This window comes from Myxocyprinus asiaticus, chromosome 30 (assembly GCF_019703515.2).
Source record: "Myxocyprinus asiaticus isolate MX2 ecotype Aquarium Trade chromosome 30, UBuf_Myxa_2, whole genome shotgun sequence".
Classification (NCBI taxonomy): Eukaryota; Metazoa; Chordata; class Actinopteri; order Cypriniformes; family Catostomidae; genus Myxocyprinus; species Myxocyprinus asiaticus.
The window spans coordinates 17,808,912-17,832,149 of NC_059373.1; the positions used below are offsets into that span (position 1 = coordinate 17,808,912).

Here is a 23,238-nt window from a genome sequence, read left to right on the forward strand (position 1 = left end):
ATGGTTAAACTGAACATGTCATACACTGGTGAATTATTAGTATTATTTTTTTACCTTTGAATTTATGCAAGATACTTTTGGACAGATTTGGAAACTTATATTGAACAAAAATTGGGCTGTATGATTCGAATTTGATGTGATATTTTATTTAAAAGATGCTATTTTAAAATGTGTAGTAGTACATATTGTACAGTTAGTAATTATAGTGAGCAAAAACCTTATACACAAGAAAGACGGGCTCTCTGTAAACAAAAATTTCACACATTTTGTAAATGACATTGACTGATTTTCTCTGGCAATGTTAGTGATTTTTTTTGTAGTGTGACTCTGTACAAAAAACTATTTTCTATGTAATAGAGGGCTTGAAATGTTTCTCAAATTCAGTTAAAGCAACTTGTGTGAAGTCATACATTTGAATTAAAATTTAATTGTCTAAATTAAACATATGAAGCAACTGACGCGATTCGAAACTGCCACTCGCCCTTTTTACAATGCAAAAATATATGAAGAGAATGAATAAAGATGTTGTAAATCCAACCCGCAAGATATCCACTAAATGGCGTTCTTCAATTATTTTCTTTATAGAAAACAGATTTCTTACACCGCTCATCTGTTGCATTCTCTTAGTTCAAGGAAATTTTGTTTATTTGACATAGGCATAAACTAATTAATAAATAATGCATATATCTTAATGTTTATTGGCACATTAGCAGAATTGCAGATGACCAAAACCTCGTAAATAGTCAAATCCATGTTAACACATCAAAGAAAAGCCTATAAAGACTCTTAGTTCAACATCTCACTGTTATCAAAATTCATGCACACTTTTAGTGTTTCACACAGTAAGCACGAGATTCTCTCTCCTTAATTTGTCATGATATGAACTGTGTCTGCGGAGTAATGCTCTCCACTTTGTGATCTGCTGGGTTGGCTGCTGCCTCATAGTTACAGATTGTAACCTCATGCCTGTGAGCCTGAAAGAAAGATGACAACAACAATAAAAAAATCAAGATATTGTATGAAAATGACTGCAAAAATGCAAATTCTTCACAATTTCTTTATAATTTTTTTCCAGAGTGAAACTAATGTTTATAGATATGATTACACATGACCCAAGATTTCTGTCAAAATATGTCCTTTAATATCATTTGCATTAGAGGTAGACAGATATATCGGTTTTACCGATTAATCGGTCCCAGTGGTTGCTTTTTGGAACTATCAGTTATATGCATAGTTTATATTCCTCTGTCGCCGGTGTCATGATAGATGGAGGATTCTACAGTTGGAGCAGCTTGGTTCAACAATATAACAGTGGCCTCTAGAGGTGAAATAAAAAAAATCACTGACACCTAGTGGGGATTAGCTGTATTAAAATCTTTCATCATTGACAATATTCATCCACATTTTTATCCTCACTTCAAAGCATATTTTGTTTTTTCAATTAGATAATCATGTGTTCTAAATTGAAGTGACAGCATGCAAAGAAAATGTGATTATATGGAAACATACCCCGTCAGCAAATACATCGTGTCTCCAACTTCATATCTTTTGAATAATAATAAAATACGTCATCTAGTGAATTATGGTGTACAAAATCCTTCATCTGGTGAGTATATATGCTGTAATAGGCATAATTAGGTAAATACTTAAATAAAGAGCATCCTAACTGAGCTAAGTGCATTTCAAAATAAGAGTCCTCTGTGAATTTCACCCATTGTATAAAGGTGCCTCTGTTTACTCCTGGCAGGCAGCAGATGTACTAACCCCGCCCCCACACTAATCATAACCATATGGAGCTTGTAAGGCTGACTACCCTGCCAGTAACAACCTGAGGCACCTTTCTCCCATGGCAGTAAATTTCAGAATTGTTTATAGTAAAAGTCCAGCGTTATGCACCAAATCTTCATTTTGTTCTGGGTATTATTGGCATTTTGGTTGCACAATAAACTGCATCTGGGATTTTATTCATTTTGGACACTTTTACTGTCTATGTCTGCACCCATCATAGTAAGGAAAGACTAAGAACATTTTTTAACACTCTAGAAATTGATTTTAAAAACTATCGGCCTTTTCCACCACTTTATCGGTCTGTGCAAAATACATTATCAGTCCACCTCTAATTTGCATATGGTGCACCTGGTTCCAGTTAGTAAAATCAGTTATTTTTTATTTATGTATTGTTTATGTAATATTTGTTTACCCACTACTGACCTCTGTAAACTCTCCCCGTAGCCCAATGTAATACACACGAGTGGATTCTGCCCCAAAGTTCCGAGATATGTGAACAGATAAGTGCTGCACGTTGGAGAATCTGGCAATTCTATTCAAAGTGTTCGGGGTAGACAGTCAGTGGAGATGCCCAACAGGATGTAAAAAAGCAAATAATGTACTGTTTTGTGCATGTTTACATTTTTAAAACCAAACTGCTTACTTGGTTGGATACTCAAGTTCAGCCAGTGGATCCCTGTTTAGACGAAACGCTTGTTCTGGCTCTCTGCTGGTGTCATCAAATGACATCTGGGGTATGTTCTTGTACCTGCTCAAAAAGTACCAAGTTACTTGCAACACTCATTTATGTAAATTATACATGCATTATTATTATGTGACACTCCAATAAGGCTCATTTTCCAGTGAAGACTGAGAACACACTCACAGTCTAATTTCAGCTGGGTGTGACTCATCATCTTCCCCAGAAATAATGATTCCCTTCAGCTTCACACTACCTGTAAACCTGCAGATATAACCTTTACATTTATGATATTTACAAATAATGCATTATATTAGCAAATTACTTGAAAAGGGTATCACTGTAGCCAAAAATTAGTGCTTGCTACGTAATAAATCAATCAATAAATATGTGATTCATAAATATACATTACTTACGGTATATTAAACAGAAGTTCCTCGTCAGCATCACTTTCAACAAACTGTAAATAAAATTGGAGACATACATTCATAAAAATGTAATATAATTTCTAGACGAGCAATCAGTCTTCAATGTTTCGAAAGACACTCATTGCCTTTTTGTTGTAAGATCACTTATCAATTAAAAAAAGACATAAATATGCAAGTCATTCTTAGTTTGGCTTTATTCCATACTTGCATCTATCATCAAAAATCTCCAGCAAGTGCAATGCCATCATGTCGCAACTGCTAAGTTCGTTTAAATGGTACCTTCGCCCTGTCAGTGCGTTGATCCCACGGCTTGAACACCAGTTTACCGTCTCCGTCTCGGCTCTCATTCAAGCACTGAAGCTTCTCTATATCAATGCGTCTGTACAGCTCATATTCCACTCCTCGCTCAGCGGGCTCGTGATCGCATTCACAGCAACCGTGACGGTGTCCGCCGCCGTGACCGTGTCCAGACATGGCGTGAACTTGCACTTTGAACGAATGAATACCGAAAAAAGTGCCAAAACACTCGCAGCTGCAGACGACTCCTCTAAACGCAGTGCAATGTACGACAGATTAACTGGATTCTGTCACGTATGGTAAAATACAACATAAACCCCTCGTACACTGGCACAAGCAGAGTAGAAGTGGTAGAAGTACACAACATGTGAATACGAACATGGAATGTGATTGGACCATTAAAAACAGAGGAGCCAATTAGGAATGGAGTTTGGAGTCGCCTTCTCGTGGCGTATTAACGTCTGATTGGTCGCTTCCCTTTATCGTAAATAAAAGTGTAATGCTTCATCTGCGGTTAATATAATAAAGTATACACGACAGTGAGAAATCATTTAGTGGATATAAATGAATAATACAGATTAAAGGCCACTGACAAATAAGGTTGACCGAGGTAAATAAAAATAAAAAACAAAATGAAATATTTTACAAATCTAATTAAAACCACACACAATCTTTGTGTCTATGTTTCTTTCATACATTTCAGCAAAATATTTATAGCATTTATATACAGTATATACATATATTGTACATGCATTATATGTATATACATATAATGCATGTGACATCTTTACCATAGATGTCACTCAATCTCATCTCAACACATTTATTGAATGGTTATGCTCTTATTAATTTTGACTTTTAATCTGACCATCAACATTTGTGAGGTTTATTCCATCTGAACAGTTTTGAGGTTAGATTATCACATTTTTTTGACATTGGTTAATAGTGATGTTTAAATTATTTTATGTTGGATATTAACTGATTTTTTATGTCTATTTACTAATGGGGTGTTTGTGGACACAGTAACATATTTAAAAAATATTTTTTTATTTGGATGTGAAAGGTTAAAGTTAGACCCTGGGGTAAAATGCCCCCCTCAGAATTGGGGCAGAAGGCCCCCAGTGGGATGTTGTTGCTTGTGTTTTTATTATTTAATGTGATGATTATTATAATTCATGGAGTTATTATTTAATAATTTCATGAATTAGATGTACATTTCAAACATCTTTATTATTCTTCATAACCTATAGGTCAACTGAATGAAATCATTCAATCTGAATTTATAGTTTATTGCTATTATGACATTGCTTCCATTAAAAATATAGGCCTATACATAATCCATAAAATGGTATAGTATGATTCAGATATCTCTTTTTGACTGGGATTCTGTTATTTGATTTATTTATTTTATTTATTTATTACTAAATTGTCAAAATGCATACATTTACATAGATTTTGTTTTTACATTAATGACATATTTAAAAAAACAAAATAAAAAATGACATCAGATGTATTTTATATATTATGCAAAAATCAGATTTCACATCTGAAAGGAAAAGTTAAAGTGGAGATTTAGAGTAAAATAGACTTAAAGGGATAGTTCAACCAAAAATTAACATTTTCTCATGATTTACTCACCCTCCCAGATGAGTATGACTTTCTTCTGCAGAACACAAATGAAGATTTTTAGAAGACTATTTCAGCTCTGTGGGTCCAAACAATACAAGTGAATGGGTGTTAAAATTTTGAAGCTCCAAAATCCACATAAAGGGAGCATAAAAGTAATCCATATGACTCCAGTGGTTAAATTAATGTGTTCAGACATGATATGATAGGTGTGGGTGAGAAACAGATCAATATTAAAGTCTTTTTTTATTATTATTATCATAAATTCTCCTCCCTGCCCAGTAGGGGGCGATAAGCACAAAGAATGTGAATCACCAAAAACAGAAGGAGAAAGTAAAAGTGAAGTAAAAAATATTTAAATATTGATCTGTTTCTCACCCACACCTATCATATCGCTTAAGAAGATATGGATTCAACCACCAGAGTTGAATAGAGTACTTTTTGGCACCCATTCACTTGTATTACTATGGACCTACAGAGCTGAGAAATTCTTCTAAAAAATCTTCATTTGTGTTCAGCAGAAGAAACTAATTCATACACATCTGGGATGGCATGAGGGTGAGTAAATGATGAGAGAATTATCATTTTTGGGTGAACTAACCCTTTATATATTGTTCTGTTTCTCACCCACACCTATTATATAGCGTCTGAAGATATGGATTTAACCACTGGAGTCTTATGTTTCCTTTATGTGACTTTTGGAGCTACAAAGGTCTGATCACCATTCACTTGCATTGTGAGGACCTACAGCGCTGAAATATTCTTCTAAAAGTCAAAGTTTGTGTTCTGCTGAAGAAAGTAAGTCATACACATCTGGGATGACATGAGGGTGAGTAAATGATAAGAACATTTTAATTTTTGGGTGACCTATCCCTTTAAGCCCCAGATAAATATCAAAATAACTTTGAACTCAGAAATTGACGACATTAGTAGAGGTGTATTCAGGTATGTTTTTGCATTTTGAATGTATTTTTTTAATAGCATAATAGATCCGAAACAAAACAAATGAGCAACTAGTCATAAATGTAACAAAAAAGTAAGAAAATAGTGAGAGCAACACATGGATTTTTATTAAAAATGTCCATAGAACACTTAAAATCTATTAAAATGACTTCTTGATCTTTCATTCAAGGCAAGGTCCAGGTCCAATGATTTTAAAATAAATATGGTGTGGAAGAGTCCTTGAACGTTTTACATCTCATTAATCCTCTCACTCTACCATATGATCATATACTCCGTTCCATGACAATGAAATTGTTAAAGCAGTAAGCAGTTAAATAAACATATAACAGTGATTCTGGTGTCTCATGGTAATATGTAGTGTACCACTTGTTTTCATAATATGTTCATCTGAGAATGAAGGAAATGCTATGACATAATTGAAGGTGCACTCAGCAATCTTTTCCTCATTAAAAAAGGTTTACACAAGGAAATTAATAGAACATTTGAAAAATATGTTTTAAATCATGTATACTCACATGAGATGAAGAATCCAGTTATATCAGTAGCCTAAAAAAAGGTCGGCCTCATGTTGAGATCACATGACCAATCGAATACTACTCACTTTATCTCAGTAACCTCCCCATTAATGGACACTTTCTCTCACAGGATAAAAAATTCATGGCTAGCTGTGAATAGCAGGCATCTGTTAAAAACTAAAAGTCTAAGACGACTGCCATCTTGGCCAGCACAGCATAAACAGAAAAAATACAGAGTGTACCTTTAAGTGTTGGTGGTTTCTGATGTAGATATTTTTGTGATTGCTTCCAGTGAGCTGTACTGATAGTACTGTAAGCATAAAAACATAAGAGGTGAGAGGGCATTGCACATTTCCTATGAAGCATTACAGCAAAAAAAGGTTTCCTCCTCCAGTCTCAGTCTCTTCTCTCATTTCCTCAAAAACATTTTCTGTTTTCTTCCCTTTACCGCCGGGAGAATCTGTTCTTGAATGCTTTGATAGTCTTAGCCATCATTGGGGCAATTTCTGAAAGAAAAAAAAATTAAAGAGAAGTGGTATAAATTGTAAAATCTGTTAAAATACAACCAATTTCAAGCAATTCAACTTCATGTATGGGCAAAATATTGAAGTGATTATCATCTTATCAACACAAATGGACTATAATAAATACACAATATATCGATTTCCATCCAAAAAATCAGGCAGATGAAGAGAAGGCTGTAGGTAAAAGATATTTGCTTCCATAACAATTTCCTCTTTGACTCACTTTTGACCTGTGGTTTTTCTCTGGCACTGTGGCCACCAGCACTGTTGGGAGCAGAGGTGCGAGAGGACGACTCAGCGGGACTGCTGTAAGATGACTGGCCAACATCAATGGGCTTGCTAAGGGAGCTGTAGTTTGATGCTGGTCTAATCCTATGTATGAGGAATCAGAATTTACCACCATTTTTTGTATCTTCAACTTAAAGATGTAGTCTAGTGGCACTTTTTCACTGCACGTTACGGTTCGACAACTCGACTCTGCTCACTTTACTTTTCTGAGCTTGCTTTTCCACTGCAGATTAGTGCCGCCTCAACGTAGGTGGGATTATAGGCTGATCATCAAAGTTGCGCCGCCTCTACTACCGTGACATCATCTTAAACGTGACACAAACATTACTGACCATACACAATAACACGACCGCTAGCTGTTAGCTACTAGCTCATTGTGCTGCATGGTGATTTTACACAAGTGTAACAGTTACATTGGCCTGGTTGTTTTAGAAGCAAGCTTTCCAGTAGCTGGTCAACTAAATAAAGAGAAGCTTTCAAGCAGAATATAGAGTTAACGTAACAAAACGTACCATCCTCCATCGTGGACTCCAACAACACTGAGTCCAGGGCTCTCTCCCTCCCATTGCTCACCAGGTCTATTGCCATAGATAGCGTCCATTTGGTCGAACCACTTCTACTTTCTTCTGTTTGAACCACTCCAGCTGTTGTGGTCCTTGATGGTTCTGTAGTCACTTTTAAGTTTTTTTTTTACTTTTCCCTACACTGTTGGTAGGTCAGGTGGGAGCAGCGTGCAGCCAACAGCTGAGACACTTCCTGAAAGACTTTTTCGTTTTGCGTCATTTCGTTCGTCGCTAACGAGAGGAACGTCTGCACCTCGTTTACTGACCACTGCATGGTTTTGCGCACAGCCATTTCTTTTTACAATTTGAAAGTCGCGTGAACAAATGATACTGCTATCACTGTTGCTAACTTTAAAACTAGCGGGTTGATGTCCCATGTCGCAAATCCAGTGACGCTAGTAGTGACGATTCTCTCTGATCAATCAGTGATTTTTAGTATCACATTTAGTATCGGCTCGGCTCGCTTGGAACCTCAAACGAGGTGGTGCTAAAAAAAGTACCAGGTACCAGGTACTATCCACAGTGGAAAACCCCCAAAAAGCGAGCAGAGTCGAGTCGAGTCGAGCTGTACCGTGCAGAGGAAAAGCCCCATAGGTGACTAGCGCAGCATTTACGTACTTGGGAGAGGGAGCAATAGTAGCAGCGCTTGTGCTGGGAGATCCGTTTTTAGTGCCAAACTTCTCCTGTATCCGGCGGACATCACGTGGCGGTTTAGCAACAGAGTTGACAAATGCCATTTTAACCTGCCGCCCTGTTAAGAGTGAATAATACACATACAAACACTGAATTATCCTCATCACCACAAACACAAGATTTCATTGGGGTTTTGAAGGATGTATTTATTCCAGAAAAAAAAAAACAACTTTCTGCTTGCTTCTCCAGGGAGATTGAATGGATTGAGCATGTACAGTATCTCCTATTCAACCAAATTAATTTTTTGTGTCGAGTGCGAATAATTTATACATGATTAATGTGAGTTGTGATAACGCGTATGTCTAAAAAAGTACTTGAACAAGTACTCTTCTTGCTTAGGCTTATTGCTTTCGTCTTCTAAGAACTTTGTTTTTATTTGGACAAAAAGTTTGTTTTTAACCTGTGGATGTTAAAAAATGTTGTGTCAAAATTAAAATGTGTGGAAAGGCTGGAACCGAGACAAATGTGTGTAACCAAATGTTATCAAAGGCAATCTTTTCCCAATAAAGAATATCAGTCAAATAAATAATTATCCTCCTGGGCACTGTTCATCCATATTTTAACCATTTTAGCGTGTCGGTTGAAGAAATTAACAAATCCAAAAAGCCTAGATTTACATTTGCAGTTTTAAACATAACACAATGTAACACATTATCTAAATATGGTTATTAAAACGGCCATATGTGTGTGTACCTTTAGGTTTGTTTGCATGGGCAGAACTGATGTTCATTGTGAGCTTGCGCAGACGCTCTTCTCGTTCCTCATGGAGCCGGAGATACAGTTCCCTCCAAGACTCAAACTCCTGAGGAGCTTCGTGCTTAAAATCCCGCTGGCAGTGTCTCATCCACAGTTCATCTGAGTCTTCTGTAAAATACTGAGAGAAAAGACACATATAATGACAGACTTGTCTACTATAGTAGAATGTTCTTCATGGGGAAAGTACTTAATTTGCTTCGAAATAAGCTTAATGGTCCACAATTCATTATATGCAATTATAATCAACAAACACCTACACAATGAATAGCTATCGTGACAGTCAAAGTCAACGTGTGTGTTGCTGCCGTGTTTGTGCGCGTTGACACGCATACCTGATTACACTGCTCAATCCGATAAAGCTGCTCAGGAGTGCATCTCTCCAGAACTGGTTCCAGAATCTCATATGGCACTCCACCCACTTCATCGATTGCTGAGAGAATATGAGTAACATCAGCAAAAAAGCTGATTCATAACCTGATTCATATGCCTGATTTGTTCAGCACCATTGTATTTGGAATACACTTGTGCAACATTCAGTTAAATTTAATCCTGATAAAACAAGTGAAATTATTAAACAATAATGCTATTAAAATTATTTATTAAAGGTGCATCTCTGCAGACATACTGTATAAGCATTAAAAAACTTCTGATATTTTGAGAGTAGAAAACTTACAATCAATGTTGTTCTGGAGGACTCTAATGCACTGATCATACAGACTCATCATTTTTGGTAAGTATGCCATCTTTGAGCCAGAGTACACCACCATTTTTGAGTTAAGCCGTCGGCCTATGCAGCCAGCATCTTCTTCATCGTATAACACAGGGACTGAAGGAGAAATTCAATTGAGGAGCATATTCCAAGTCCATGCAGATGGAAACATTCTGATTTATAGTTTTTATTCATTATAAACTACTTTTTTCTTATGTATACAATATATTCACCAACTCAGTGCTAAAATGAGTCTTGAACATGTATCTATCTATGTAAACACTCTACAGTAAATACTGTTCAATAGCTGTTGTAATTTACTGGCAGGCATATACAGCTCACTATGTGTCATATGTCTGCTTGTTGAATGTTGCACTATTACAACATTTCAATTATTTTTGTCCATTTCTCTGCAATGTGTAAAAATGACAATAAACCTGAATTTGACTAAAGTTAATTTCCAGTATGTCAAAAAAGTTCAAACTGAGTTGGGCTTAAACTGTGCCAACAGTGAAAAAAACAAATACCTTTGCGTTTCTGGGGGGACAGTGGATTAAGATCAATGAAGGGCAGGGGTCTGTAGTTAGGCTGAATGGCCGGTAAAGGAATATCAGGTAGAGTGGGAACCACATCAACAATCTGGAAAAAAGGAGTGGATTAAAAAAACCTTCAACACAAGGCTCGTTTTCTACCAGCTTGCTATAATACAAATGGTCAACTGCAATTAACACATTACAATAACAGTTTAGTTCCGTTGCCTGGTAAGAAAAACAGTACTGCCACACCTTCTTGCGTTTCTCTGAAACAGTGGGCGTGGTCACAGAGGAGGAGGATGGCTTGAAGCGTTTACTGCTGGTCCCATTGGCTTTGTTAGACTTAGAAGAGACAGAAGGAACAAGGGCAGGAAGCTGAGTGGGTCGTGAGGCCTGCTTTTTCTTTTTTTTACTTGGGGTTGGAGCATCGTATGTGAGAAAGGATTCAAAAGACATTGTGGGAGCCTCAAATGGCTCCTCATCCTCATCTACTTGCTCTGGAACTTCTCTTCTCTCCTTTGATTTTCCTTAAAGAAAAAGCAACAGATCAGCTTTAAGTTCTGAGATTTAACAAGAATATCCCTAAACAGAATTATCTAAAAATATTTAAAAAATAGTTCAGCCAAAAATGACAAAGAAATTGTAAAAAATGTAAAAATGTTGTAAAATCACGTCATTATATACTAAACCTGTTTTTCTAAACCTGTATGCTGTTATTTATTCTGTGGAACACAAAACTAGACATTTTTGAAGAATCGTTACACAGCTCTTGCCATAAAGCAACAGTTCATAGTAACCAGAGGTCGTCAGGCTCCAAAAAAGGACAAATTAACACCATAAAAGCACAATTAAAGTAGTCCATGCAACTTGTGTGCTTAACTGCAAGTCTTCCAAGCCATATGATAGGTTTGTACGAGGAAAAGACCTAAATTTAAATTGGTATTTACTGAAAATTTTTACCTCAGCTGAAGCTCGCATCTAGGTGACATCCACATCCAGGTTGAAAAAATTATCAATGCCAACATGGCATTGGTTCTCACATGCATGGTAACTAAATAACTAAAAAAAAAAAAAAATATTCTGGACGCGAATGCTGGCTTTGGGGAGGGCATATCACTGAATAATGACTTAAATTCCTGTTATCTATATTTTTCTCACACAAACCTTACATATGGCTTCAAAAGTCTTGGAATATAACATACAAAGTTATTTGGACTACTTTTACATTACTGTCATAGTGCCTTTGGGGCATTTTTTTTGTCCTTTTTTGGAGATTGAAAGCCCCCAGTCACTTTGAAATATCATTGACCATGTTTACATGCCCTTAAGAAAACAGTTTACTACAGGTTTTTTGCAGAAAGCGGCATTCTTAAACGTTGTGTAAATGAGAACACCGCTTTCCTTGCGCTGCTTAAGTGATTAAGAGAAAGCAGTTCCAAACACCTGGATTTCTCCTGGAGAATGCAGCTTATGTGGCCACATAAATGCATAAGTGATGTTCTTGCAGGTTTTTGAAGAGTGCGCTTGTGCATGAACAGACCGGATAACAAACATCATAGAATGCAGCCCAACAACAAGTGAACACAGTGGAAAGAATTCAACATTTCTGGGATTACAGTGGGAAAAGCACAGACTATAAACTATTCTCATTTATACACAACAGTATAAAATAGCGACTGTCCCTCACGTTCCCATATATGCGTTCATACATAGGAGAAATCCCGGAGTTTTATGTAAGAGGGAAAACCCCACTATTGCAACGCAATTCCGCTGCAGGTTGTGATAGAAAGTTAAGAAAACACAACTCTGGAATATCTGGAAATAAAGCAAAGCAACAGAGAATAAAATAGCAAAGTCTTCCTCGGATTCCATGTTTGTTATTTATACAAGAGTCGCTGAGAAATTACGTTGATGTGGAGAAAGCTGCTTACTGACCGAGCCGCATTTATACTGGAGTAAAGAGTACGCAGCTTACGCAGTGCATGTACACGGAAATGTCACTTTCTTGCATTAAGCCGCTTTCTGGTGTCCATGTAAGCGTAGTCAGTGTATGGCAAGAACAAGGGCTGGGTAAAAATATATATTTTTCGATGTTCGACGTGATCTTCATTTGAACGATTTTGATAATGACTCTTAAATCCTAAGATCACTCTTTAACTCTATGCGGCAACCCTCTACAATGAGAGTAAACCACTCCCATCTGTGACCAAATCTGGCATTATGCAACTAAAAATACCTGTGATAAGCCACTGACTAGTAAATGTTCAGATTTCACTCACTAGTGATTGAGTATTATAGTGGCGAAGAATTTCATCACCAAGATCTTTTCACAGTGTGTTGAGAGTAAAAGTTTGGTTTGACTTGTTCAGTGTAAAACCGGCACCACACTAGCCGATTTTTCCAGTGATTTTCAAGTGTGAGCTTCATTAACATAATCGCCGGCCAGGCAGAGGGAGACAAAGTGTGCATTAGCATCAGCAGGAGGTCGTTAATCACAATTCCAGCAATGGGAAAAAAGGATCTAACATGACAGAAAAAATCTTTCTGTCGCCGAGGTGGGGTCTTATGTTCTCTTCAAGTAACCAATGAGCTTCATCTTTTATTGAAGAACTGACAAGACGTTAAGCTGCTAAAGACTAGCTAAAGACACCAAAGAAAGCCTGTTGCAAAAAACAAGCTCACAGTTGTCTTTAGTAAAACAGTCTAATTCGCATTGCATTATGGGAAAAGACGCTGAACAGCTTAAATAAAATGGTCGACAGTGGGCAGTCAACAGTTTTCCTTCGCTGAAAATATTTGCCAATTAGAAGAATGTAATGCTTTTAATGAACAAATTTAATGATTTTAACCCATTTAATAAAAAAACTTATGGAATTGGGTTACCATTTTAGAAGTCAAAGAGAGTTTCTCAATTCAAAGAATGCAGAGTATGGACTTGTGTTCTTATGAAGACCAATCTTGCCAAGCTAGCTTAGAAGAACGAACTCTGAAGGACAGGAGGATGTAGAACGCATCTATTGCAAGCTTTGAGATGTGCTGCAATCTTCCTGTTCCGCAATTAACCATCACAGCACATTTGAATCCAGTGAGAGAACTACTGGCATTATCACACCAGTGACAGCATTAATATCATCACACCAGTGAGGTTTTGCAGGACTAGTGACACGTTAAAAGAATAAAGTCTGTAAACACTCGTTTTCTCCATATTTATTACTGTATTAAAATGATGCCCAAAAAAAAACAACAAATGGAGGAAAAAACAAAACGATAAATGTCCATCATCTGCCACCGTAGTACAGAGTTCTTGCCCACAAGTCACCATTCAATGCATCCTTGATTTCAAGGACACATCTGGGTAATTTCCTGCATTCTCTGTGTTTGTGTTCTTGAGGATTGGAATCGAACTGCCAAGTCTAGTAAGTCAGTCCACTGGTGGCCATCTTTGGAACGCTCCCGGGAGATTATTTCCAGTCATGCCAGTGCAGCTCCTATCTACTTGAAAGGGGGAACAACGAATTCTCAAAAACGGTTGGTCAAGACTACGATCAAACAACATCAGTAAATGTTGTTTGTTTATCATAAGTAAAATCTGACAATGCTGGTATCATAAATTGTGCTTCTCTATCTAAGATTACGCTAAAAAATGAAATTTTCCCGGCTTGTAAAGCTAATGCGCATGCGCATTCTCGAGATCATTGACAGGCGATGTCTGTGTCTAAAAGGTGACTGGCTCTTTTACCAGCAAGGTGGGACTTCCTTTCTACATCCGTTGATGATACGGATAACTCAGATAACCGCTCTGTACAATCGTGGTGAGAAGAATAGCATCTCAGAATGCTATTCTGAGATGTGGGTTGGCACTGTTTTGGCGACACGAGGGGGACCTACACAATAACTGATCGGTGTGTATATATATATATATATATATATATATATATATATATATATATATATATATTATTTATTTATTTTTTTATACACATTATGGTGATGGGGGCATCCCGCCTACTGCCGCTGTTATCCGGGGAAGCCCAATTCGCAGCTCAACAACTTCCTGCGTCCAACCTCCTGGTGTACGAGGACCTGAAGAAAGCCATCCTGCAACGGACCGGCCGTAGCCCAGAGCAACATCGGCAACACTTCCACTCGCTGACGCTCCCATTCGCCTGCTGGCTGAAGAATGTGATGCCAAGGAAGTGCTTGAGTGCTACCGAAAGGAATGGCGGTGTGGTTCCAGTGCCACTGCCCGGCGTCACTGGATGAGGCAATCCAGCTAGCTGAGGATCATTTGGCGTGTATTTGGGGGCCGGCGAGCCCACTTCTTCTCTCTCTCTTTCACTCCTCATTCCCCTCTCCTTCCCCCTGTCCTGTTTTTATTCCCCAGAAACGGGAAATTATGACCCCAAAACCGGTTCCCCGGTCCCATGGACCTTTCAACCCACCGGTTTCCCTTATCTCTCTCTCTCTGCTCTCCCCCACAAGCTGGTGAATCCGCTACCGTGGGTCTGGGCGTGAAGTCTGGGCTGGTCTGTTGGAGCTGCAAGGAACCTGGGCATTTCCAGGACCAATGCCCAGCGATGGAGGTGGAGACATTGGTCTGGATCCCCGACGCACCACAGGCCACCCCCAATCAAGCAGGAGCGTACTGGACACCTATGAGTATTAAAGGGGGTACATACCAAGCCTTGGTGGTAAGGTGTGTGCACGGGGATGTTCAAGGTTACCCTGTAATGACGACATCATTCAATTTCGTGGACAAAAGCATAGTGTCGAGGCTGCTGTCATGTGTATTTTGTTGGTTCATGTTTTTCATGTCTTTTATTTTGAAATTCTAGTTCCTGTTTCATGTCATGTGGTTCCCTTGTCATGTGATTTCATGTTTCCCTCCATGTTCTTGTGTCTTGTTTTTCATTGGTTGATTGTCTTATCTTGTTTAGAGTTCTTTGTGTTTATTGGTTATCTTTGGCATGTGTTCTCCCATGTCATGTATATAACCCTCATGTTTTCCATGGTCCATTGTCAGGTATTGTTTGTATGTAACTTTGTTGGAGAGTCAAGTTTATGTCATAATCAAGTTTATGTCAAGCCAAGTTTATTTCATGTCAAGTTCATATTTATGTTTAATTCATGTTAGTAGTTAGGGTTTATGGATATCACGATTTGAATAAATTTACACTTGGGTTCTTTACTTCATCTTCATCGTCTCTGTCATTGCCAGTGCTAGCAACAACGTTACAGCTGCTGTTAGTCGCCGCATCAGCCATCTACGTCACCTCTGCATCAGGACGATGTAAGGCATGGGGAAGTCTCGGCTTCCCCAGCTCTTAGAGGATTCCCTGCAGGAGATTTCCGTCTGGAGCAGATGCGAGACGAGACCCTTAGGCACACCTTCGACCAAGTGAAAGTGATTGATGGTCAGCGCCTCCAGCCAAACATTGCACTTCCACATCCGTATTTTTAAATTATTAAGGATCGGCTATATCGAGTGATGCAGGACACTCAGCCAAAGGAAGATACAACCCAACTGTTAATACAGTCGGGAAATTTTATTCAGACAGCTCATTATAATCCGATGGCAGGACACTTAGGGCAGGAAAAGACACTGAACCATCTAATGGCCTGTTTTCTATTTGTCGCGCATTCACAGGGATGTTCGCAGGTGGTGTGCAGCATGCCATGAATGTCAGCTGGTGAATCGACCGGCCACACCGAGAGCGCCATTGCACCACCTCCCATTGATCGAGGTCCCCTCTGAAAGAATTGGTATGGACCTTGTTGGGCCATTAGAACACACGGGCATCACTTTGTGTTGGTTCTGGTGGATTACGCAACGCGATATCCGGAAGCAGTGCCTCTGCGCAACATCTCAGCATGCAGTGTTGCGGAGGCACTCTTCAGAATTATCTCCTGAGTGGGGATTGCGAAGGAAATCCTCACTGATCAGGGCACTACCTTTATGTCACGTACACTACGCAAACTGTCAGAATTATTGGGGATTAAATGGATTCAGACCAGCGTTTACCACCCCCAAACAGACTGCTTGGTCGAACAATTTAATAAAATTCGAAAGAATATGATTCGTAAAGCACGAAGATGCTCGAAATTGGGACAAGTGGCTCGAGCCCCTATTATTTGCAGTACGAGAGGTCCTTACAAGTCTCCACGGGGTTCTCCCCATTTGAATTATTGTACGGGTGTCGACCGTGCGGCGTGCTCAATGTCCTACAGGAAAATTGGGAGGAGGGACCTTCAAACAGCAAAAACAAAATTAAATCCGTTCTTGATCTGAGAGCAAAACTCCACACACTGGGGCAATTAACACAGGAGAATTTGCTCCAGGTTCAAGAATGTCAAAGCCGGCTGTATTATAGATGTACTCAGCTACGGGAATTTACACCGGGAGATAAAGTCCTTGTATTGCTCCACACATCGAGCTCTAAAGGACCCTTTGAGGTTACACAGCGAATTGGGGAAATCGATTATGAGGTGAAACGAACTGACAGAGGTGGAGCACGTCAGATTTACCACATCAATCTCCAAAAACCGTGGAGAGAGGCGGTCCCCGTGACTTTGGCGATGGTGGTTCTGGATAGGGAGGAGCTCAGACTGGAGGTGAACTTGAATGCCACCGATCGAGTCACCCCGGTCACATGCGGAGACCACCTCTCACCATCACATGTCACAGAGGTTGTCAGGTTGCAAGGAGAATTATCTGATGTGTTCTCACCTCTTCCCGGTCATACGAATCTCATAGAGCACCATATTGAGATGACCTCAGGGGTAGTGGTACTCAGCCATCCCTACTGATTACCCAAGCACAAAAAGAAGTGGTTTGGGAAGAATTAAAGGCTATGCTAGATATGTGAGTAATAGAAGAATCCAACAGTGACTGGGCCAGCCCGGTGGTTCTGATTCCTAAGAGTGACGGCTTAGTCTGGTTCTGTGTGGATTATAGAAAAGTCAATGCGGTGTCTAAATTTGATGTGTATCCGATGCCTCAGACTGACTGATTGAAGCTGACAGCGTGTGCTTATTTTGAGCTGAAAAGCAACTCATTTGTGTAGACTGAAAAGTGTGCAAAATAAAGATTTACGTTGGATTGTTTGCCGGCTCCCGCTTCCTCCTTCACAAGAAAGTTAGTGATCTGTCACACACATATATGCAATATATTATTTATATCGAATCGGAATCTAATCAAGAGCTTATGAAATGGAATTTAATCTGGAAATCTGTATCAATACCTCGACCAAGCAAGAACTGCACAACAGTTCTTAAATTTCTACTTTGGTGTTCCACAAAAAATGATTTGGAATGGCACAAGGGTAAGAAAATTATGACAGAGTTTTCATTTATGTGTGAACTGTTCCTTAAAGCATTAGGGGAACTGCCTTTTGACAAATCAAACATTCTTACCATCACTTCCTCTTTTCTTTTCTCTCTTTCCTTCATGTGAGGTTTTATGCCGATCATGTTTCGATTTGTGACTCGTCCCACTCTGTTGCTCTCTGTCGGCTCTATGTGTGCTGCTGCCACCCGCTGCCTGTGCACAGTGCTTCCGTCTCTCCTGTTCCCGGACATCATGAGAAATGTGCTCTCTGACCAGCTCTTTGTGTGGTTTGCTGTGTCTAATGTCATTTTGTGGGGGACTGGGCTCCAACTCCGGCTCTGGATCTGGCTCCTGCTCTGGAGGGCTTTCATACTCGTCTGACTGATACTCCCTTGCATTGCTGTCCCTGTCCTGTGAGCTGTAGTGCTGCGGGGGGGAGGGGGAGTATCCATGTTGGTATTCCTCCTCCTGGTGTTCATCCTCCATAAGTAGAGGTTCCTCTAGAGACTGCTCCCTGACTCGTTTGTGCCCTCCAGGCTCATTAATGCGTGAGTGGGAACGCCCCTCCTTTACACTTGTTCTTTTGATAAACATGAAACAAATAGACTTAGATATTGCAAGACAACTACAAGTTTTGCAAAGAATTGTTGTGATCAGATTAAACATTTTAAATTACACAATTCATATTGTCAAATACACTTAAAGGGATAGTTCACCCAAAAATGGAAATTCTGTCATCAATTACTCACCCTCATGTTGTTACAAACCCAGATTTCCAGCCTACACAAGATTTTGTTTTATTATTTTGCATTTGGTCTCAGACATTTGGCTCATTGGTCACTTCCACCTGAGAGAGCCCCTCCCTGGTTTTGTTTTGAACAGGAAGTTCTTGCCCCTATTTCGCCAATGCAAAGCCTTTTTGTCAAACTAATTGGAGAAGTTACACCCCGTTATCTCGCATTTGCACTCGGTATGGACAAAAGTGTCCAGAGTGTTTAATTCTGACATTTATTTAAATGTTGCCTCGAACATATGGCAGAATCCAAAATTATGTATTAATAAGTCCCCTTTCTGCTGGTCAGAGTGGATTGTTAGGGGGGTTGCTACACTCAGTGACCTATATGAGAGTGGAGAGTTGAGATATTTTGAAAATATGGTTCAACATTTTAGGATTCCCAGATCTCAGTTCTTTAGGTATTTACAGCTGCGCCACCTGCTCTGTACTATTTTTGGGGGTAGTATACACTCCCCTAAAGTGGTAGATACTCTGGCAGTGGTGATTACTGCTTTTGGAAAAGGTCATGAGGCATCAGTGTATTACTCCCTGCTAATTCAGAGTCTGGGGGATGGAGCTTTAACTTCGCTCAAGAGATTATGGGAGAAAGATCTAAACTTGGTATTGGAGGAGGGAGTGTGGGCTAGGATTCTAAAAAACATCAAGTCTACATCTAGAGATGCAAGGGTGCGCCTTATGCAATTTTATATATTTTTATAAAATATATTTATATATATATATATATATATATATATATATATATATATATATATATGGAATCAATAAAATTGTTAATAATAAAAAAACAAAAACAAACCCAGATTTCCTTTTAGATGTTCAGCAGCATGACACCCTCAGTCACCATTTACTTTTATTATATGGGGGAAAATGCAATGAAAGTGAATGGCGACTGAGACTAAAAAGTCTCAGGTAGTGACATGACTAAAAAGTCATGTAGGTTTGGAACAACATGAGGGTGAGTAAATGATGGCAGAATTTAAAGGGGTATACTACTTTAATTACAAAATAATTGCAAAGTCCAACATGGCAGCACACTGTAAGCTTTGCGTTCGATTAACTAAAACAGACGAAAATACAATCCCCATCAGTGTAAAACTAACCTGTCTGCAGACCTCTCTGGAACCAACTTCTTCCACTTTGCCACGAGGTTTTTTGCGGCCTCCCCGGCAACTTCATGTTTGCGAAGGGAATTCACAGTCTTGCCAACACCCGTTTCCTGCAAGAATTTGAGAACATGAAACAGAGCTAAAGAACTCATTTCAGAACAAATGTTAAACCAAACGAGAACTTTAAACTGAACATCAACAATCTAATAATCTTACCACCAGGATGTCTACTGTTATGGGCAGCTCTCCCAGCCTTTTGAGAGTTTTAAGAAGCTAGACAGAACAAGATGAGGGGAAAAAATAAATAAGAGAAAGAAATATACACTGATGAAGTAGTAAAAAAAACTGTCAGTGCAGTACTAAGAAATAATTTGTCCAAAAATGAAAATTCTCTCATCATTTACTCACCCTTATGCCACCTCAGATGTGTATGACTTTTTTGGAGCTTCAAAGTTTTGGTCACCATTCACTTGCATTTTGAGGACCAATAGAGCTGAGATATTCTTCTTAAAATCTCCATTTGTGTTCTGCAGAAGAAAGTCTAACACATCTGGGATGGCATGACGGCGAGTAAACAATGAGAGAATTTTCATTTTCGGTGAACAATTCCTTTAAATGGCAGTACCATGGTACCGAATGATTGGCATATTATGTACCATGGTATTTACATGGTACTCCAAGGTACTTCAAAGAATGCCATGATATTACCTTGGTTCATGCACCAACAAACGTGGAATTACTATGGTATATCATATCCAACATGACAGCACTGTAGTACTTTTTGTTCATGTAGACAAGGAAGACTCAAAAGTACAGGGTCCCAAGACGTCATGCCAGAGTTACCAAATCAAATATGTAAAAGAACTGCATAATGAGAAAAACACTTTCAATGTGCCAAGTGTCGTCGTGGCCCAGAGAGGACCAGGGTTCGACCTCAGGAATTTGGCTGCAACTCAAAACATAGTGAGCTGCCTACCTAGAAAGCACTTTGTGCCGTACATACAGGGCCCCTACATAGTGCTCTATATTTTACGGCACAAAGTGCTTTCTAGTTTCAGACCGAACACGTTATGGTGCTGTGAAAAAAAGCAGCGCCACGAAAAGGACGGAACGCGAATGTCACGAGACGCATTTTAACAGTTGAAGTTCTTTTAACTTGCAAGGAGCTCATGCGCGAGACGCGGCGCAACGTTCAAAGACGTCCGTCTAGTGCATTACATAGGAAAACTACACAAGAACGCGTTCCGTGGGAACGGGCCCTCATAATGCAATCTACGTAAACTGTTCACTAGTTGTTGGGACACCGCCTTAGTGTAAACACATGAACCATTGACAACATTATACAGAAGAAAACGTGAGTTATTAATCCGCCGGTCGTGTAAAATAAACCGTCCATGTCTTCGAGTGATTAACAGACTCTTCGCCTGCATTAAACACGGCCTGTCTCTGTCAGTGCCACCATAATAAAATCGCTGTGGTTGTCATTTCTGATTATTGAGCACAAGGTTCTGAGAAAGTGGCTCGATGCGGAGTTTCGACTGATGGTGTTCGGCTGGATCGAGACATATCTGAGGAAAGAAATGTAGAAGGGCAAAGCTATCTCAGACTTATCTAAACAACCCCCCGGTCTGCTGCCGTTGCAATTGTTATGCGTGAGCTCTCTGGATAGCTGTTCCATGCTCCTTCGGGAAGACACTCGCAGAAGTGCGTATAACATTGTCGTAAAATGTGTGAAACGATCGATGTAAAGTAATAGCTTTCAAAGGCGATCGTTTCGTCTCTCCGAGAAGGTTTCGTACCTTGCGAGGCTCTTGATTTTCTGCAAGCCTTAACTGCAACTTCTCGACTGCTTCCAGAATCTCCTCCGCCATGTTTACAGCTGGTACATGTTGCCCGGAAGCCGCTTCATTACAACAGCAGTGGGGTGTCTGCTGTTTCCATGGTGTTTACTGCTGCGAACTTCCGTCAGTCCAAATGGAGATCCCGGAAGAACGTCATAAAGCTGTCATAAATCAAGCAGTCATCACGATGGGGTCCAGGTGTATTTATTGTGGCGACTTTGATAATTAACCCTTGTTCGACCTTCGGGACTTTTTTGTCTTTTCGATCATTTTGGCTGTGTTAATGCCAACGGCATAAATATTGCCAAAGGTGTGTATTTTTTGGGGGAATTTTGATATTTCAACCTCAGTTCCTATAATACATCTATAATGCACTGTGTACACAAAATAGTTACACTCAGGACCTTAAGGACAAAAATGGCCCCATTGAAACCCCTTAAAACTGCAATATTTGATCCCAGTGCCATTAAAGCATAAAATCATGAATTCTATGATATTATGCTTTAAATTTAAATTTTTTATATTTTCCACCAGATGGCGCCATTTTTCTCATGTTTAGCCTATGGAGCAAATACATGCTTTTTTCCTATTTTAGGTTTGCTGTATTATAGAGCACTGCCGTCCAATTGAATAAATTGGCAAATAAAATTGTGTGGGTGTGTTGGTATGGATGTCAGAGTGTGTTTTGTATGTGTGTATTAAGACATTTTTGTGTATGTGTGTGTGTGTAAAAACAACAATGGCTTTATGTAAACAAACTGGCATTTAAAGGGTTCAAATAATTTGGTAGTTATGATCAGGACTGATGTTGGATAAAAAAAATTAACTAATTGAAAGTGGAAAATAATATTAATATATAATATTATTATGGCAGTTTTTTTACATCTGGGTAACTTTTTTTATTGACGTACAATAATTGTGGTTTTTGCAGATACAGCCCACTTGAGAAAACCCAATGAAGTGTCAATGTAGTTTGCAAACTCAATTTACCTAAAATTTGCCTACAAAATGTCTAAAAGTGATTCTGAATGTATCAAAATATTTAATTTGTTACAATATTCAAAATACAAGGACTATTTGGCCAAAATACAAAAAAGAACTATGGTACAGTGATGCTTTCTATGGTATTTTGATAAATACCATGGCACTCAATGATTACCATATTCAAAATATTACGATATGGTACGATACAATGCTACTTTATTCATCCCAGGTGGAAATTGAGGTGTTACAGCAGAAACAGAAATACAAAAACAGAAAGTAGCAATACACCATAATACAATACTGAGCATGAGAGAAGACGAAGACAATAAGAATATATAGGCAATACCCTAAAGATAAATAGGGATTAAAGAATTTAAATATTTAAATACTACGAGTAAAGACGCTGACCACCATCCCTGGAGTCGCGAGTTTGAATCCAGGGCGTGCCGAGTGACTCCAACCAGGTCTTCTAAGCAACCAAATTGGCCCGGTTGCTAGGGAGGGTAGAGTCACATGGGGTAACCTCCTCGTGTTCGCTATAATGGGGACTTCGCTATGCTATCAAATTGCTTGAAATAAGAGAGGGGGACATCTACAGGGAGAGAGTGCAACAGGTAGTTGAATTTTGGAATACAGTTCATTTTAATAACAATAACTTTCCCAATCATAGATAAATGTAATGAAGCCCACCTTCACACACTGCTCGAAAACCTTTTTATTAAGGGATCAAAACTCTAAATCAGACAAATTTGCTGGGAATAAAATACCCAAATACTTAATGCCCTGTTTGGGACACTGGAATACGCCCGGTTAAAGCTGTTA

General features: G+C 39.0%; 2 protein-coding genes across 5 annotated transcripts; both read right to left on the reverse strand.

Annotated features, from left to right (window-relative positions):
- Positions 1 to 130: 130 nt before the first annotated feature.
- Positions 131 to 6,662, reverse strand: LOC127421390 (PITH domain-containing protein 1). 3 transcript variants are annotated; one of them, XR_007893985.1, is made up of 7 exons: positions 3,175 to 3,810; positions 2,884 to 2,927; positions 2,654 to 2,731; positions 2,432 to 2,536; positions 2,212 to 2,320; positions 1,183 to 1,318; positions 131 to 974 (listed from the first exon to the last, which is right to left on the reverse strand). XR_007893985.1 is itself a non-coding variant. In XM_051664415.1 (6 exons), the coding sequence occupies exons 1-6, from the start codon at positions 3,367 to 3,369 to the stop codon at positions 873 to 875; spliced, it is 633 nt and encodes a 210-aa protein (XP_051520375.1). In that variant the 5' UTR covers positions 3,370 to 3,577; the 3' UTR covers positions 131 to 872. The 3 variants fall into 3 exon arrangements, 2 of the variants coding, with proteins under 2 accessions (XP_051520375.1, XP_051520377.1); XM_051664415.1 differs by lacking the exon at positions 1,183 to 1,318 and having other exon boundaries at positions 3,175 to 3,577; XM_051664417.1 differs by lacking the exons at positions 1,183 to 1,318; positions 2,884 to 2,927; positions 3,175 to 3,810 and adding an exon at positions 6,539 to 6,662 and having other exon boundaries at positions 2,654 to 2,723.
- LOC127421377 (elongin-A-like) lies at positions 5,867 to 21,545 on the reverse strand. Of its 2 annotated transcripts, none has more exons than XM_051664400.1 (12): positions 21,391 to 21,545; positions 19,808 to 19,864; positions 19,586 to 19,701; positions 17,776 to 18,269; positions 10,615 to 10,889; positions 10,357 to 10,468; positions 9,794 to 9,946; positions 9,453 to 9,550; positions 9,058 to 9,238; positions 8,290 to 8,422; positions 7,044 to 7,192; positions 5,867 to 6,802 (listed from the first exon to the last, which is right to left on the reverse strand). In XM_051664400.1, the coding sequence occupies exons 1-12, from the start codon at positions 21,460 to 21,462 to the stop codon at positions 6,741 to 6,743; spliced, it is 1,902 nt and encodes a 633-aa protein (XP_051520360.1). In that variant the 5' UTR covers positions 21,463 to 21,545; the 3' UTR covers positions 5,867 to 6,740. The 2 variants fall into 2 exon arrangements, with proteins under 2 accessions (XP_051520360.1, XP_051520361.1); XM_051664401.1 differs by lacking the exon at positions 21,391 to 21,545 and adding an exon at positions 20,000 to 20,558.
- Between the last annotated feature and the right edge of the window lie 1,693 nt (positions 21,546 to 23,238).